Here is a 13,710-nt window from a genome sequence, read left to right on the forward strand (position 1 = left end):
CGGGGCCCTGCAAATCCACAGCGGCTGGAGAAGGCCCCCCAGAGTGGCTCCCCTTGGCCAGCGCCATAGCTTGTGGACAGCATCACCTGGCAGCACCTCTGTGGAGTGAAATGGCAATCTCAGAACCTTCAAGGGAGAACCCTAGACCAGGCAGGTCAACCTCCGGGCATTTATCTCCATGTGTATTTCTCCTGGGACTCCCTTTCACTCACTCTGCTCTGACCGCATGTTCTGTAAAAGGACCAAGCACAGCCCCACCTCAGGGCCTTTGCACATGCCCTTCTTTCTGCCTAGAAGGATCTTCCCCCCACATCCACATGCTTGCTTCCCTTCCTTACCTTCTGGTCTCTGTTCCAATATCACTTCCTCTCGCTGTCTGAAACAGTGCTCTGCCCCAAACCCCAGGACCCAGGCTCTGTGCCTGCTTTGTCTTTCTCTGGAGCACCAATCCGGAATGCTCTGTGTCCTGGCTAACTGTTCACTTCCTGCCTCTCCCTAGTAGAACGCCAGGGTCACCAGGGGCAACTCTTTGCTTACTATCTGTGTCCCCAGCACCTAGACAGCACCGTCCCTGGGGCAGATGGACAATAAATACGTTGCATAAGCGGTCACCTTTTTTCTCGTGTGCACAGGTTAAGCGTCAAGAAGGCCCAATGCAGGTCTGCACGAGAGGGCAAAATACTGGGGACCACTTCAGCATCCCCCAAAGGGGCTGCCTCAGCCCAGGAAGGCACAGCCAGCAGACCTGTGTGCACTGACAGGAAAAGAGCCCCAAACAGACAGGAGAAACCACTGAATAGGATGAGCCTGTTTTTGTTTAAGAATCAGCAAATGTGTCTATTTTAAACTAACAGTGCACCTTACATACAGACCCCATCTATGGGTGACTATCTGCAGGAAACACACGGACCCACCAGTCATGGCGACCCTGGGGAGGGCCCACGGGGGACGACCCTCCACCTAACACACATTTCTGAGTGCTCAGCATGTCCGAGCACACATCATTTCACTTACAGTAAAAGAGAAAAAAAAGGACATAAGAAGCATCTGTCAGCATCCAAAACAGGCAGCTGGCCCCATCACGAGCCTCCCAGGTGGTGTCCCAGCAGAGGTGTTGTCAGCCCGTGTCTGGCAGCAGCACTTCTCGGGGATTTGGGTCAAGCTCCTCTGGGAGATGAGACACTGAGGTGGGGTTGCCCTCGGAGGGCAGGGAGGGGTCTGACCACCCCTCCAGGTGCCCCTGGCAGAGGAGCCCACGGTGACACTAGGCGGCATCACGCCCTGGGGCTGCCCTCCCCTCGCCTGCAGCTTGCCCGGCGAGGCAGGGGCTCCCTGTCTCTCCTCCACATGGGGCTGGACTGACGGCCACTCCAGAGAGGAGGGCGTCCTTGGCCTGCGTGTTGCTGTGCAGCAAACAGGACGACAGAAGATTCTCCAAGCTCATGCCATGCTCTCTGCCTGGAGGCCACTTCCAGCCTTTTCTCCCCGGCTGACTCTCCCTCCCATACTCCCCACTGGGCGCACACACACACATGCACACACAGCTGCGCACATGTGTACACACGCACCTCTCTGCTGGGCCTGGCCCTCCCCCTCTCGAGGACATGGGCATCACCCACTGAACCCTTACTGTCTCCTCCCCTCTTCTCAAGAGCGTCTCGGGACGGGCATCAGGACTCAGCTCTGTAGTCCCCCACGGAGCCAGACAGAGGAGGCTGTCTTCTGGTCTGTCCCAGCGGAGGCAGAAGCATCCGGAAGTGCAGGGACCATACAGAGTCAAGGTGCACTAATGAAACAATAAATACAGGGCCAGGTTTAAAGGATTTTGCTGACGAATCGTTAACTCACAAATCCTTTCAACTGGTACCTTGTCCTGGCTTGCGGTTACAGGTGAACCGCCTTCTGAGACCCAAGTGGCAGAAGCGCTCGGAGCCGCATCCTCTCTGGGGCTTCACCCCACGCACCCTGAGGTCATCTTTTGGGAGGTGGCCTCGGAGGGCCCGCAGGTGTGCGATAGGTGAGAGCGGGGCCTGAGAGCGCGTGTGGGAGCCGGACGGTGAGACGAGAGCTCCAGGGACACCCAAGGGCCTGTCTGATTGTTCTAGAACCTCGTGATGAAGCACTCCTTCAGTTCGAAAGACAAAGCTCGCCTTTTATCGTTTCTGCTATTATCCAAATGGAAAGAACTAATGGGATTTTTTTCTTTCTATTGTCACCGACATCGAATATCTTTAAACACCCACTGTCAGCAAAATATCAATCAGCGTTTGGGAGTTATTGGCAGAACGGAGTGAATTCGCGGAGAGAGCCGTTTCCATCAGTGGACACGTTGGAGGTGCCACGGAAAGTCATTTAAAATAAATCAGATGCATTTTGTTCACTGAGGAGAGGAGGGAACAAGCGGGGAGCGAGGGAGTCTGTCTGCGGCGCTGGTGTTGACGGCCGTAATCTTCTTGGAGGGCATTTTGGCAGTACCTATCAAAATTAAAAATGCACGCTCCCTTTCAACCCAGCAATTTTAACTTCCAGGATCCCATCCAACAGAAAAATTCACAGAAGGGCCGAAAAGCATGGATGTCTAAGGATACCACAGACCATCTCAATCCCACTAGACAAACCTGGTTCGTCACACTGTGGAGGACAACGGGGCCTCTGAAAAGAGGCCTCAATCTACAGCAGGGTTTCTCACCCTCGGGACTACTGACACTGCTGGGTGCCCCTCTGCGGCGGGGGCGTCCTGGGCATCACAGGCTCTTTAGCAGCATCCCTGGCCTCCACCCACTGGGTGCCAGCAGCACCTTCACCCCCAAGTCGTGACAACCACACTGTCTTCAGACACTGTCCCCTGGGGAGCAGAGGTGTCCCCCGCTGAGAACCACTGGTCTGCAGGTCTGACGACGGATGGATGTTAGTATCTGCTGTTGAGCAGAAATAACGAAACTGGAACAGGATATACCAAATGGACCCATTTTCACAGCAAAAATGAGGATAAAAACCAAATTGTTAATGACGGCTACTTCTGGAAGAGAAAGACTGTACCTTTTACTCTTTATTTCTGTAGTGCTCACATTTTTATAACAAGCATTCATCATTTTAATTTAAAAACTCTTTTTTTTAAAGATGGGCACCTGAGCTAACAGCTGTTGCCAATCTTCTTTTTTTTCCTGCTTTTTTTTTTCTCCCTAAATCCCCCCAGTACATAGTTGTATATTTTTAGTTGTGGGTCCTTCTAGTTGCGGCATGTGGGACGCCACCTCAATGTGGCCTAATGAGTGGTGCCATGTCTGTGCCCAGGATCCGAACCCTGGGCTGCCGAAGCAGAGCGCACGCACTTAACCACTCGGCCACGGGGCCGACCCCTAAAAGCTCTTAATTAACAGACTGGAAAGACCCAGGCACGTGCGCTCGTGTGAGTTTCCGAACGTGCCTGCCCCCGCCACTCATGAGGCACCGAGCGCGTCCCGGAAACCAGCAGACGTTTCTCTCAGTTACCAACCCTCAAGCGCCTGGTGCTCCCGACAGGAGCCCGGACGGCTGCGCCAGGAGAGGGCCGTGAATCGGGGCTCCGTTTCCAAGCCTCTGGGACACACAGCTCCGCTCTGAATCGGGCGCCACAACACAGCTCCTCTTTCGATGAGGCCGCGTGCTGGAGGGCCTCAGAGGGTTGCCTGGCCGGGACGGGCATGGCTGGAGGGATCTCAGTGCCGACCCTGGTGCGGCCCTGCCTTTCAGGACCGAGAGGGGCCCCTCTATTCTTAGCCTCACCCATGGCAGAGGCAGGAGGTGGACTAATGGCCAAGCCCAGACGTCAGGAGAGGCCGGAGAAGGTGTGAGGGCCTGGATGGGCGCCCCCACATTGAATCCGAGTCAGTGAACACTTGGGGGGCGGGGCAGTCAGTGGCGAGCAGGAGACCTGGAGCTGGTCAGCCTGGATCCAAACTCCAGATCGATGGCCAGACATGACATGAGGAAGTTATTTCATTCTCTGTGCCTCAGTTTCCTCATCTGGAGGAGCAGAGGCAGACACCTCAAGTCACGCAGATGAAGTGGGCGATGAACACCAGCTGTCACCCACCAAGGCCACCTGCCTTGCCCACCCCAGCCTCCTGCCTCCATTGCCAATCGCCTCCTGATGGCCCGCACGTGCCTCTCGGCCCGCCGGCATCCTGGCTGCGCTGTGAGCAGAATCTCTGCTTCCCTTATACTGAGCCTCTGCCCAGGCTGGTCCACCGGCCGGCACGCCCTCTCTCCTCCTGCTGCCAGACCTCGGGGGCCTGCTTCTGCCCCAGCCCCTGCGGCCACTTCCTCCTCCAGCTCTCTCTGGCAGTTTTAAGCTCTCCCACAGAAGTGCTGGTTCATTTTGTAAATACCACGCAGAATATCTGCTACGACTTCCAAGAAAAGGTATGTGTCAGACAGAGCCTTCCCCCGTCTGTCTTCTTGTTTGCACTGCTAATCTGGCCACTTGGTCAGGATGCTGTCTCCTTGTCCTGCAGCTTCCTCACAGCCAGCACAAGCCTGGCTGGCAGGAGCCCTTCTGCCAGTCTCTAACTGGTAGACTCCTCTTCATCCCTCAAAGCCCACCCCTGGCTGCCCCAGAGCAACTTTTACATCCTACCACGGTGCCAGCCCAGGCCATCACCATCAGGGATCCCAGCTCCAAGGAAGAGAGTGTCCCCTTTACTGGCCTCTCACCGGTGTCCAGCCCACCACAGTACTCAGGCGACAAAGAAACTAGCAGTGGTTAATAAATGGTCAGCCAAGCAGCGAGGAGCCCCTTACCTCCAGAGCAGGGTGGGGGCTCGAGGTGCTGACGTGGAGGTGTCATGCACTACTCCAGGCTCCCTTCCCCACCTTCAGACCCCATGGCCAGAAAGGGCCTCCCTCATGGACCAAAGTGAGAATCTTGTGGGAAGATGGTTCCCACAGTGCCGGGCTCACAGGAAACCCTACGAGTGGCGGCTGCCATGGGGGTTGGTGCAAGGGAACAATTTGCAGGGTGGCAGTTCTCATCTGCCCTCCTGAATCCTCCACTTGGATCAGAAGGAAAGGGGACCGCGGATTAGGGACTGAACATCTGCGTCCCCCCAGAACCCACATGTCAAAACCCCATTGGAGCGTGGCTGCATCTGGAGACGAGGCCTCTAAGGAAGCAATCAGGGTACATGAGCTCATAAGGGTGGGGCCCTGATCCTACAGGGTTCGTGATCTTGCAGGAAGAGACCCCACAGAGCTCGATTTTTCCCTCTGCGCACACCTAGGAAGGGCCACGTGAGGACGCAGCGAGAAGGCGGGCATCTCCAAGCCAGGAAGGGAGCCCTTCCAGACAATCTGCTGGCACTTCGACCGTGGACCCCCAGCCTCCAGAACTGTGGGGACAGAGATGCCTGTGGTCTAAGCCCCTGCCCGTTAGGGCAGCCTGAGCGCCCCCACACCGTGGACAGACGGAGTTGGACGCAGGAAACCGGCTGCGAGCTGTGGAGGCAGGACACCTGCCCTGGGGTCGGACCGAGGGAACACACACGCACTCCTTCGGGACAGACGGACAGCCAGCAGCCTGTCCTCAGTCTCCGGGCACGATGCTGGGGCTCTGATTTCATTTCCATGAGACAGTCTCCTCTGTGTCTGCAATGACCCTCAGGGACACTCCAGCCCCAGCCATTTTTTCAAGCAGCACGTATTTACTGCGGTCCTACTGAGTGCCGGGCCCTGTGCCAGGGCCGGGGATTCGCGGCCGGGCCCCGGGAGCCGAGGCACTTTAAATCCCACTGTGATTTGTCCTCCCCTCTGGCAGGATTCAAATCTGTGACCCCAGAAACCTGGCTGGATTCATTTCCGGGACAGACGATCGGTGGTCTGAAATCTCCCACCATTCGCACAACCACGAAGGTACGGCAGGCACAGCCCGCGCTCTCCGCGTCTCCTGCGCCAGTCGGAGGTTTCAGGTGTCTGAGCTTTCTCAGCTGCTCTCCAGGAGCGTCCCAGGCCCAGGGGCCCCCACGTCAGGGACGGGGAATCCGAGGCTCGGAGAGGCGAGACTACGTGCCCGTGCTCGCACAGGCCGGGACGCGGAAGCCTGGTGTCCTAATCACCGCTCTCGCCACAGAGCAGATAAGAAACTCGACACAAAGCCACAACCACAAGCCGACGCCGCCTGGCGGCCCCGACAACTGGAGTGACAGAGTCCCTCCTGCTCTGCCCCTCCTCTCATCCCCAGGAGGAGCAGCAGGTGCTCAGGCCCGAGCCCATCGCAGGCCAGACAAGGCCGGAAGGTCGCCTCCTCGTGACACAAGTGCTACGATGTGGCTCAGACCTTCTGTGGGACTCGGGTCCGAGCAGGAGCCCGGGTCCCGGAGGAGGCATTCCTGCTGCGAGGCGGTTTTCCAGTTTTCTGGGGATGGTTCTAGGAAACAGTGCTGGACACGCTGACAGTCGGCCCCTGAGCGGGCCGCCTGGCCATAGGGGGCGGGGGCTGGGAGCTCAGGTTGGGGGGCGACGTCCCCGCGGGAGAACGAATGTCTGTCTGCCTCTCCGAGGGCCCCAGCATCTGCCGCGGGCGTCTGTGTGTCTGTCTCCCGTCTTTGATCGTCTGTGCCCCGCTCTCTCAGGGTGTCTGTCTGTCTGGGTGTCTCCCGTGTGTCTGTCTGGGGTCTAATCTGCTGACTCGCAGGAGTCTCTTCCTCTTTCTTTTTCTTCCTCTTGCTCCCAGAGGGCAGTTCCGTCCTCCCGGGCTCCAGCCCCGCCCGACGGGCTGGCCCCAGCCCTTGGTGTCACTTCCTTGTGAAATACTATCTTCCGGGGCAGACAATCCTAGATGCTGGAAAGACCAAGGTTCTGACCAACTGTTCTCCGAGGGCAGCAGCAGCTCATGGAGGCACCTTTGCTCTGAGAGGGGGACACGGCAAAGCCGGGGGAGGCAAGCAGCCCGGCTCTGGATTCTAATCCAGACACTGCTGCTTCCTGGGCGTGTGGCCTTGGGTGGCTCCTTGGCCCCCTTGTGTTAAGTGTCCCCATCATAAAGCATGGATCAATGGCAGTAAAACCTCCCAGGATGGCTGAGGGTTAACTGAACTCGTGGCTGTGTACTCGCTCCCCCAGCACTAGCTGGTACACAGCAAGGGCATAATAAAGGTGGCCATCGTTGGTTAAACAGCAGGCGGCCTCGCCAGACCAGGCACGGCGTGAGGGGCACGAGGACACCAGTGCACCTTTATTAATCATCTGGAGCAGCTGATACGGAGCAGGCAAATTCAATTTATATGATAACTGGTGGGAGAGAGGAGAGAAACGGCAAGAAAAATCGAGGAACCAGAGGAATCCATCAGGAGACAGACCTACAGGGGAGCCTAAGGTGGGTGCACACGGTCAAGGCGGCGCCTGGCCTGGGTCCTCTCTCCTGCCCTAGCAGGGCAGAGCCAGGGAGAGCAGCTCAGAGGCAGGTTCAGCCATGAGGAGACGTCACCCCACGCTGTGTTCCAGATGGAGCTGATCACCGACTCGGGGCCCCTGCGGGGGGCTGGGTGGGGTGGTACCGCTCCAGGCTGAGAGGCTGGGAGAGACGTGGGGGTCATCCCTCAAGAGCCAAAGGTTTGCTACGTGTCCTCCCCCATCTCCCTGCTTCCTCCAAGGCACACTGCCCCCCCGCCCCCGTCTGCTCAGCACCCAGCAGCCAGAGCAACTCTTTAAAAACATCAGTTGAATCAGTGACTCACGCTCAGCCTCATGCCTGCACCTCCCGTCTCCCTCCCTTGCTCACCACACTCCAGCCACACAGGGTGTTTGCCTGTTCGCACCCCAGGACCTTAGCACATGCAGTTTTGTCCTAGGATCTTTGCATGGCCTTTCAGGGGCCTCTAGTTGCCCCATCCCACATGCACTCACCTCTCCCCTCACCCTGTGTCTCCTGACGGCCTGTCATGGCCACGAGGAGCAGTGCAGTGCCCAGTTAGGAGCCTGGTTACCCCGGCTCTGTCCCCTTCTGGCTCTCTGTGCCTCTGTGTCTTTATCTGCACGGTGGGGCAAACAACAGCCCCCTGGTCGGCCTGTGTGAGGATTGTAAAGTGCCCGGCAAGCGCCCCACAGGGAGGAAAGCACCTAAGTGTTGGCGACTATGAGGAACTACCATCTTTATCAGTCAGCTTGCCCGCTCGGGCTGCTTTCACCTCCCCAGCAGGAAAGCCCCGAGCAGGCCCTTGTTTACCTTGTTCCCCTGGGGGCTGACTAAGTGCCCAGCACAATACGCTGCTCTCAATTAACATTTGAAGGAGGAAGGAATTCACGTCCAAGGTCCACTGGCCGGGACTCACACCTCTCCCAGAAGCCAGAGGATGCTCGGGTGTTGGAGAAAAGTGAGGATCTTCCACTAAATTAAACGTGCAACTACCACGCGACCCAGCAACCACAGCCTGGGCTCCGACCCCAGGGGAACGAAGCCTGACATTCACTCAGAAGCGTGAGCGTGACTGCCCACCGCAACGCCCTCCACACCAGCCCGCCTGGAAGCGGCCCCAAGGCCCGGCGGCAGGCGCGTGGGTGAACTGGCTGTGGCACATCCATGTCACGGAACTCCGCTCGCAGCAGGAAGGAACTGCGGGTGCACACGCCAACCTGGACGGGTCCTCAGAGAACGACGCCGAGTGAAAAAAGCCACTCTCAAAAGACTGCATACTCTATGATTCCATTTATATAACATTCTCAAAACGACAAAATTACAGAGACGAACAGATTACTGGTTGCCAGGAGTTAGGGAGGGAGTGGGTGGGAGGTGGGTGTGGCCGTGAAAGGGTAGAACGATGGGACTGTTTTGTGTCTAGACTGGGGCGGGGGTCACACGAAGCTACACGTGATCAAACTGCGTGGAACTAACCCTATGCACACACAGGCACACACGCGCACACGTGCACACACACTCCCTCTGATGAGGGCATGGACTGGGGAACCTGAGCATCGATGGAGTGCACCACTTGTGGGCCTGCTGGCTGTGGCCTCTGTGCCGCAGCCATGTAGGATGTCATTGCCGGGCAGGGAGTACAAGAGCTCTCTCTGTATTCTCTCTCACATCTGCATGCGAATCTACAATGATCGCACAATGAAAAGTTTAAAGAAAAAGTGCAGAGTCCAGGGGCCCCGTGTCTCGGGCCCTGGCATCTCCCTGGCGGAGGGCAACACCAGCAGCCTCAAGCGATCCCCGGGGCCTGGCCCAGGCCTGGCGCTGGGGGTGCTTACCGTAGGGGGAGGGTAAGAGCTGAAACAGAAGCCGCTTCGCCTCCCCAGCCTCCTCCCGTCTCCCGCTCACAGCACCTGCCATCTGGCTGCGCAGCCAGCCAAATGAAACCATCTCTCGGCTGTCATCTTTCAACTTGCAGGTCTGGCTCCCAGGTTTGAAGATTAAATTCTAAACATGCCATTTAAAATTTAGAAATGGAGAAAGACTTTAAGTCACCTCTGAGCACTGGCTCCTATCGGCTTCCCCATGGCAAGGAGCAAAGGACCTCCCACTTCTTCCCAGGGGGCGGGGGGCAGCCCGGGATCCCCTGCTGTGAAGTATTGTATCCCAGTACAATCAGTGTCCCCAATACAACCTATCAAAGTGGCACTGTACTCCCAAGGCAAAGCATCACTGGAAAGCACCGACGTATCACCAATGATAAGGTGAGCGCAAACTCCGCTGCCCGTGGCCACCGCAGGCAGAACAGTCAGGGGCTGCCGGGATCTTTGAAGGACAAGGGCATCTTCGTTGAGTGTCCTCCTCTTGAATACAGCTCAGCCATCTTCTCAGGACACCGAAACCAAGCTGGAGTGACCAGCAACAAGTGCCCGTCCTCCACCTCTGGGGGTCCACACCTGCCCTGTGCTAGCTCAGGAGCTGTCTGCCCCCACAGGGCTCAAGCCAACTGCGGGGGACCAACACTGAGCTAGTAAATACACTAAGCAGCAGCAGGAGCTATCGGTGTGGGAAGATACTATGGGGGTGAGGAGTGGGGTGCTCGGGAGGGAGGTTCCTTGGTTGGGGAGTCAGGGACGGCCTCTCTGAGAAGGTGGCCTTTAAGCCGAGACCTGGAAGATGAGGAAAGCTGGGGGAGGTAGTTCCTGGCCGAAGGAACGGCCAATGCAAATGCCCTGAGGCAGAAAAGTTTGTCACATTCAAGAGCAAGAAAGAAGATTGATGCCTGTGGGACACGGAACGAGGGTGTGACGAGTTATCTGCTTTGGAGCCTGGCACACATACCTGTGTGGTACACACTCCTGGGGGCAGTGGTGTGCGTGTATGTGAGCAGAGACAGCACAGAAAATGTGAGTTTGAAAATAATTCAGGTTATCACTCTCCAACGTGGTTTTCCAAACAAGGCCACATGTGGGAATTGCTGTGGAACCCCCTTCCACACAGCACCCTGAGCCCCACACGTCACGTCCAACAGGCTGATGGGCCTCTCGCAGCTGGGGGTCTGGGACCTGCAGGATTCGGTATTTATCACAAGCGCCCGGCTGCGGATCACTGATCTCCATCAGGCTCTCATTTGTCCAGTGCAGGGACCACTTGTTAAACAAACTCTTACACTGAAGCCCCAGATGTACTGAAAGCAAAGGCTGGAGCCTAATATTTAAAGTGATCTTGGCAGACGGCAGAGGAAGGGGGCGGGCGCTTGGCACCTCGAGTGGCTGAGATCCCTGAAGCGACTGGGGTTGTGAAGGAGCCTGGGAAGAATGCAAGCCTGGTAGATGCTGGGTCTCCGGGGGAGGCAGCGGCTTGGAAGCCCTCAATAGGGGTCAGATGCAAAAAGGATGGACCAGAGAGGGGAAGGGAGTTGCTCAGAGCCAAAGAGCTCCCCAGTGCCAGCCTCCTAGTCCCTTAAGTACTAGCTGCCTGCACTGGCGCACCTGGTCGGGGTCAGTGCAACGCACCACCCCAGAGGGTAAGGGCCATGACCCTGCTCGTCTCTACGAGGTGGGTCTAGCACGTGGCGTGGAGCGGCTCACGCTCACCGCAAGCCCCAGGAACCTTGGTCGGATGGGAATGCAGGAAGGACTTGCGCCGATCAGACACACCAGTGGGGAGAGTTTCAGCTACTAGGGCTCAGCCGAGCTGTGCAAGAGCTTTAAGCGCATTCTGCCACTCAAGGCTCCCCACCAGCCACGTGGTAAGTCCTGGCATCACCTGCATCTGACAGATGAAGAGATCGCCGGCCTGCCACATGCAGCCACCTCAAGGGCAGGCTCTCAGGGTTAACGCAGGTTCTTACGAGGGACGATTCTGCCCACCAGGGGACAGCTGGCAACGTCTGGACACATTTGTGGTTGTCCCAACGGGGAGGTGGTGGTACTGGCATCTCGTGGGGGGTGGCCAGGCATGCTGCGAACTTCCCACGGTGCACAGGACGCCCCCACAGGGAAGCATGACCGTCAAACGCCACTGGTGCCGAGGTTTAGAAACTCCGGACTGGCTAAGACCCCAGGCAGCAGACGATACACAGCACCCAGACCGGACGGGCTGCTCGGTCAACGCCAGCCGGGCGGCCAGACTCCTAATGAGGCCCCGACACAAAGACAGCTGCCAAGACTTAAGTCACAGGGGGCTGGTTTAAAGGATAATAAACTACCACCTAGGCTAAAAGTTTGATTTGAAAGCAGGCAAATTAGGGAAACGAGCTTGCTCTTTTAACACTTGCATTATATATTTCTGAAGGTCGGAGCTGCTGCTGGTACTCTGATCACAGACGCACGGCCTGTGCCAGACACACAGTAGGTGCTTAACAAATGTCTATGAAGTGAGTAAATGAGTAAGTGAAGCGAGGGGGAGCAGCCCCCGCGTGCACGGGAGCATTGTTCACAGGCCCCTCTCTGGGGGAAGGAGCAGGAAGACCAGCCACCGGAGGGTCTGAATCGGGACTGTCAGCCCGCAGGAAGGCTGGGCTTTGGGACAACTCCCAGCTTACCCTTTGTGTAAGGGGCAGTCACTGTCCGTGCGCCCTTGGACCCAAACGCACTTGGCCGCTCTAAGAAGCCAGAGGCTCCATTCGTCTGCACAGAGAGTGGCAGCCATGCAAAGCTGGGCCCTCTGACCGGCTGGGGGATGCTGCATGGCTCTCTCCACTCCCAGTTCTCCAGCTGAACCACGGCTTCCCACAAGCCCTGGGCCTGGGTGCCCCTACCCATGCCCCCGAGGTTCTACCAGAGACAGAAGCTGAGGCTGTGTCCAGGCCCACAGCAAAGCGTGCTGGGATGCGTTAGCGATGTCTGCCCTGGGGGAGATGTGTTTGCTTCCCATCTCTGGTGGTAACAAGAAACCCCAGCCTCACTGGGACCCACTAGGCCCTCCAAACCAGCTGCTGCCTGAGACCTGGAGGGCACCCTGACCCTGGCAGGGGCCTCCTTCCTGCCAGGGCAACAAGGGGCAGCGTGCAAGCTTCCCTGAGCCCCCGGTCTCGGATCCTACCATTTGCAGGTGAAAATGAGAGAAGCTATCTGGAGCTTTCTCTTCCTGAGCGCCAATGATATAAGGACAGCAAAGGATCTGCAGTCCTAGCGATGAGAAGGGAAGGGGCCCGCCCAGACCTTTCACATTTTCCAGCACTTTTTATTCTGAGATAACTGTACATTCCCATACGGTTATAAGAAATAGTATGGAGCCACTTCCATAGGCCCTGCAGCCAGTTTCCCCAAACCGGACCATTCGTGGCTCTCCCAGTGGATCAGAAACTTCCTAGAATGCAGTCAGCCCCTCCTCCAGGTGCCACAGCCAGCAGACCCCACCCCCTGAACTTCTCCCCCTCCCCCAGGTCCTCTGCCCTCGATCTTCCCATCGCTGGCTCCATCTCACCCCTCAAGTCTGGGCACACTGTCAGCCCCTCCGAGAGGTCTGCCTGAACCCCCGCACCGTCCACCACAACCACCTCCAGGCACAGTCACATGACCCTGTTTGAGCCCCTCCCTGGCACACCCAGTATCTGAAGCTACGTCCACTGCCTGCGCGCCCCCAGAGTCTCGGCTCCGTGGGGGCAGGCACAGGTCCACAGGTGTCCTCCATCACCACCCACCTCTAGCTCCCTCAGTGGCCCACGGCAGGAGCTCAACTACTGGCTGGATGAACAGGGGATGGCCAATTCCCCACACGCTGGAGCCCGCCCTCTTCCCGACAGAACCTGCACCTTTAGACAGACCTGGCTACACCGGGCTGGAGGTTACTGGGCAGTGAAGGCTGCAGCTGTGCAGCTGGGCTCGGAGCATCTGAACAGGACCTCAACCCCACCTCAAAGCCAGGTGGCCAGCTCCACGTCTGTCGGCCACAGACCTCAGAGGCAGGCTGTTTCTCTGAGCCTTGGTCTTCTCATCCACAAAATGGGGACATGACCCCCTCCAATTCCCTTGCAAACCTGAGCACAAACTCCCCACTGACTAGGGGCCCAGGTCTCGGGTCTTCCTGGAGTGTCGGGGTGCAATGTGCTTGCCCAGAGCGACCCCCCGCCAAGTCCAGCCTCCAGCTGCCCCTGCTGACAACGAGGAGCTAACAGTGATGGGGAAGCAGGGCCCCTGAGCTCACAGCCCACACGCTCAGAAGATGAGAAGACCCACGGATGGGGTGAGGCACAACTCCTCTGACCAGCTGGGAACCCCACGTCTCCACTGGAAACAAATCTCTTTCTAATTGCTGCAGCAGCGCCCACTGCCCCCAAGAGCCCGTGCTTCCAGTCGCCAGCAGAAAGCAGGTCCTCC

The 13,710-nt window shown here is 57.7% G+C and overlaps 1 protein-coding gene across 2 annotated transcripts in view; it reads right to left on the reverse strand.

The window, feature by feature from the left end:
* Window positions 1-13,710, reverse strand: part of PMEPA1 (prostate transmembrane protein, androgen induced 1) — a 58,469-nt gene that overhangs the window by 17,806 nt on the left and 26,953 nt on the right. Inside the window, exon 1 of one of the 2 annotated variants that reach the window (XM_070247248.1) lies at window positions 10,497-10,521. The exons of the other annotated variant lie outside the window; for it this stretch is intronic. Coding sequence (XP_070103349.1) covers window positions 10,497-10,506 — 10 coding nt within the window. The 5' untranslated portion in view covers window positions 10,507-10,521. Of the gene's footprint in view, window positions 1-10,496; window positions 10,522-13,710 lie in introns of those variants that run through there. 2 annotated transcript variants of the gene reach the window in all.

Source organism: Equus caballus, chromosome 22, assembly GCF_041296265.1.
Source record: "Equus caballus isolate H_3958 breed thoroughbred chromosome 22, TB-T2T, whole genome shotgun sequence".
Classification (NCBI taxonomy): Eukaryota; Metazoa; Chordata; class Mammalia; order Perissodactyla; family Equidae; genus Equus; species Equus caballus.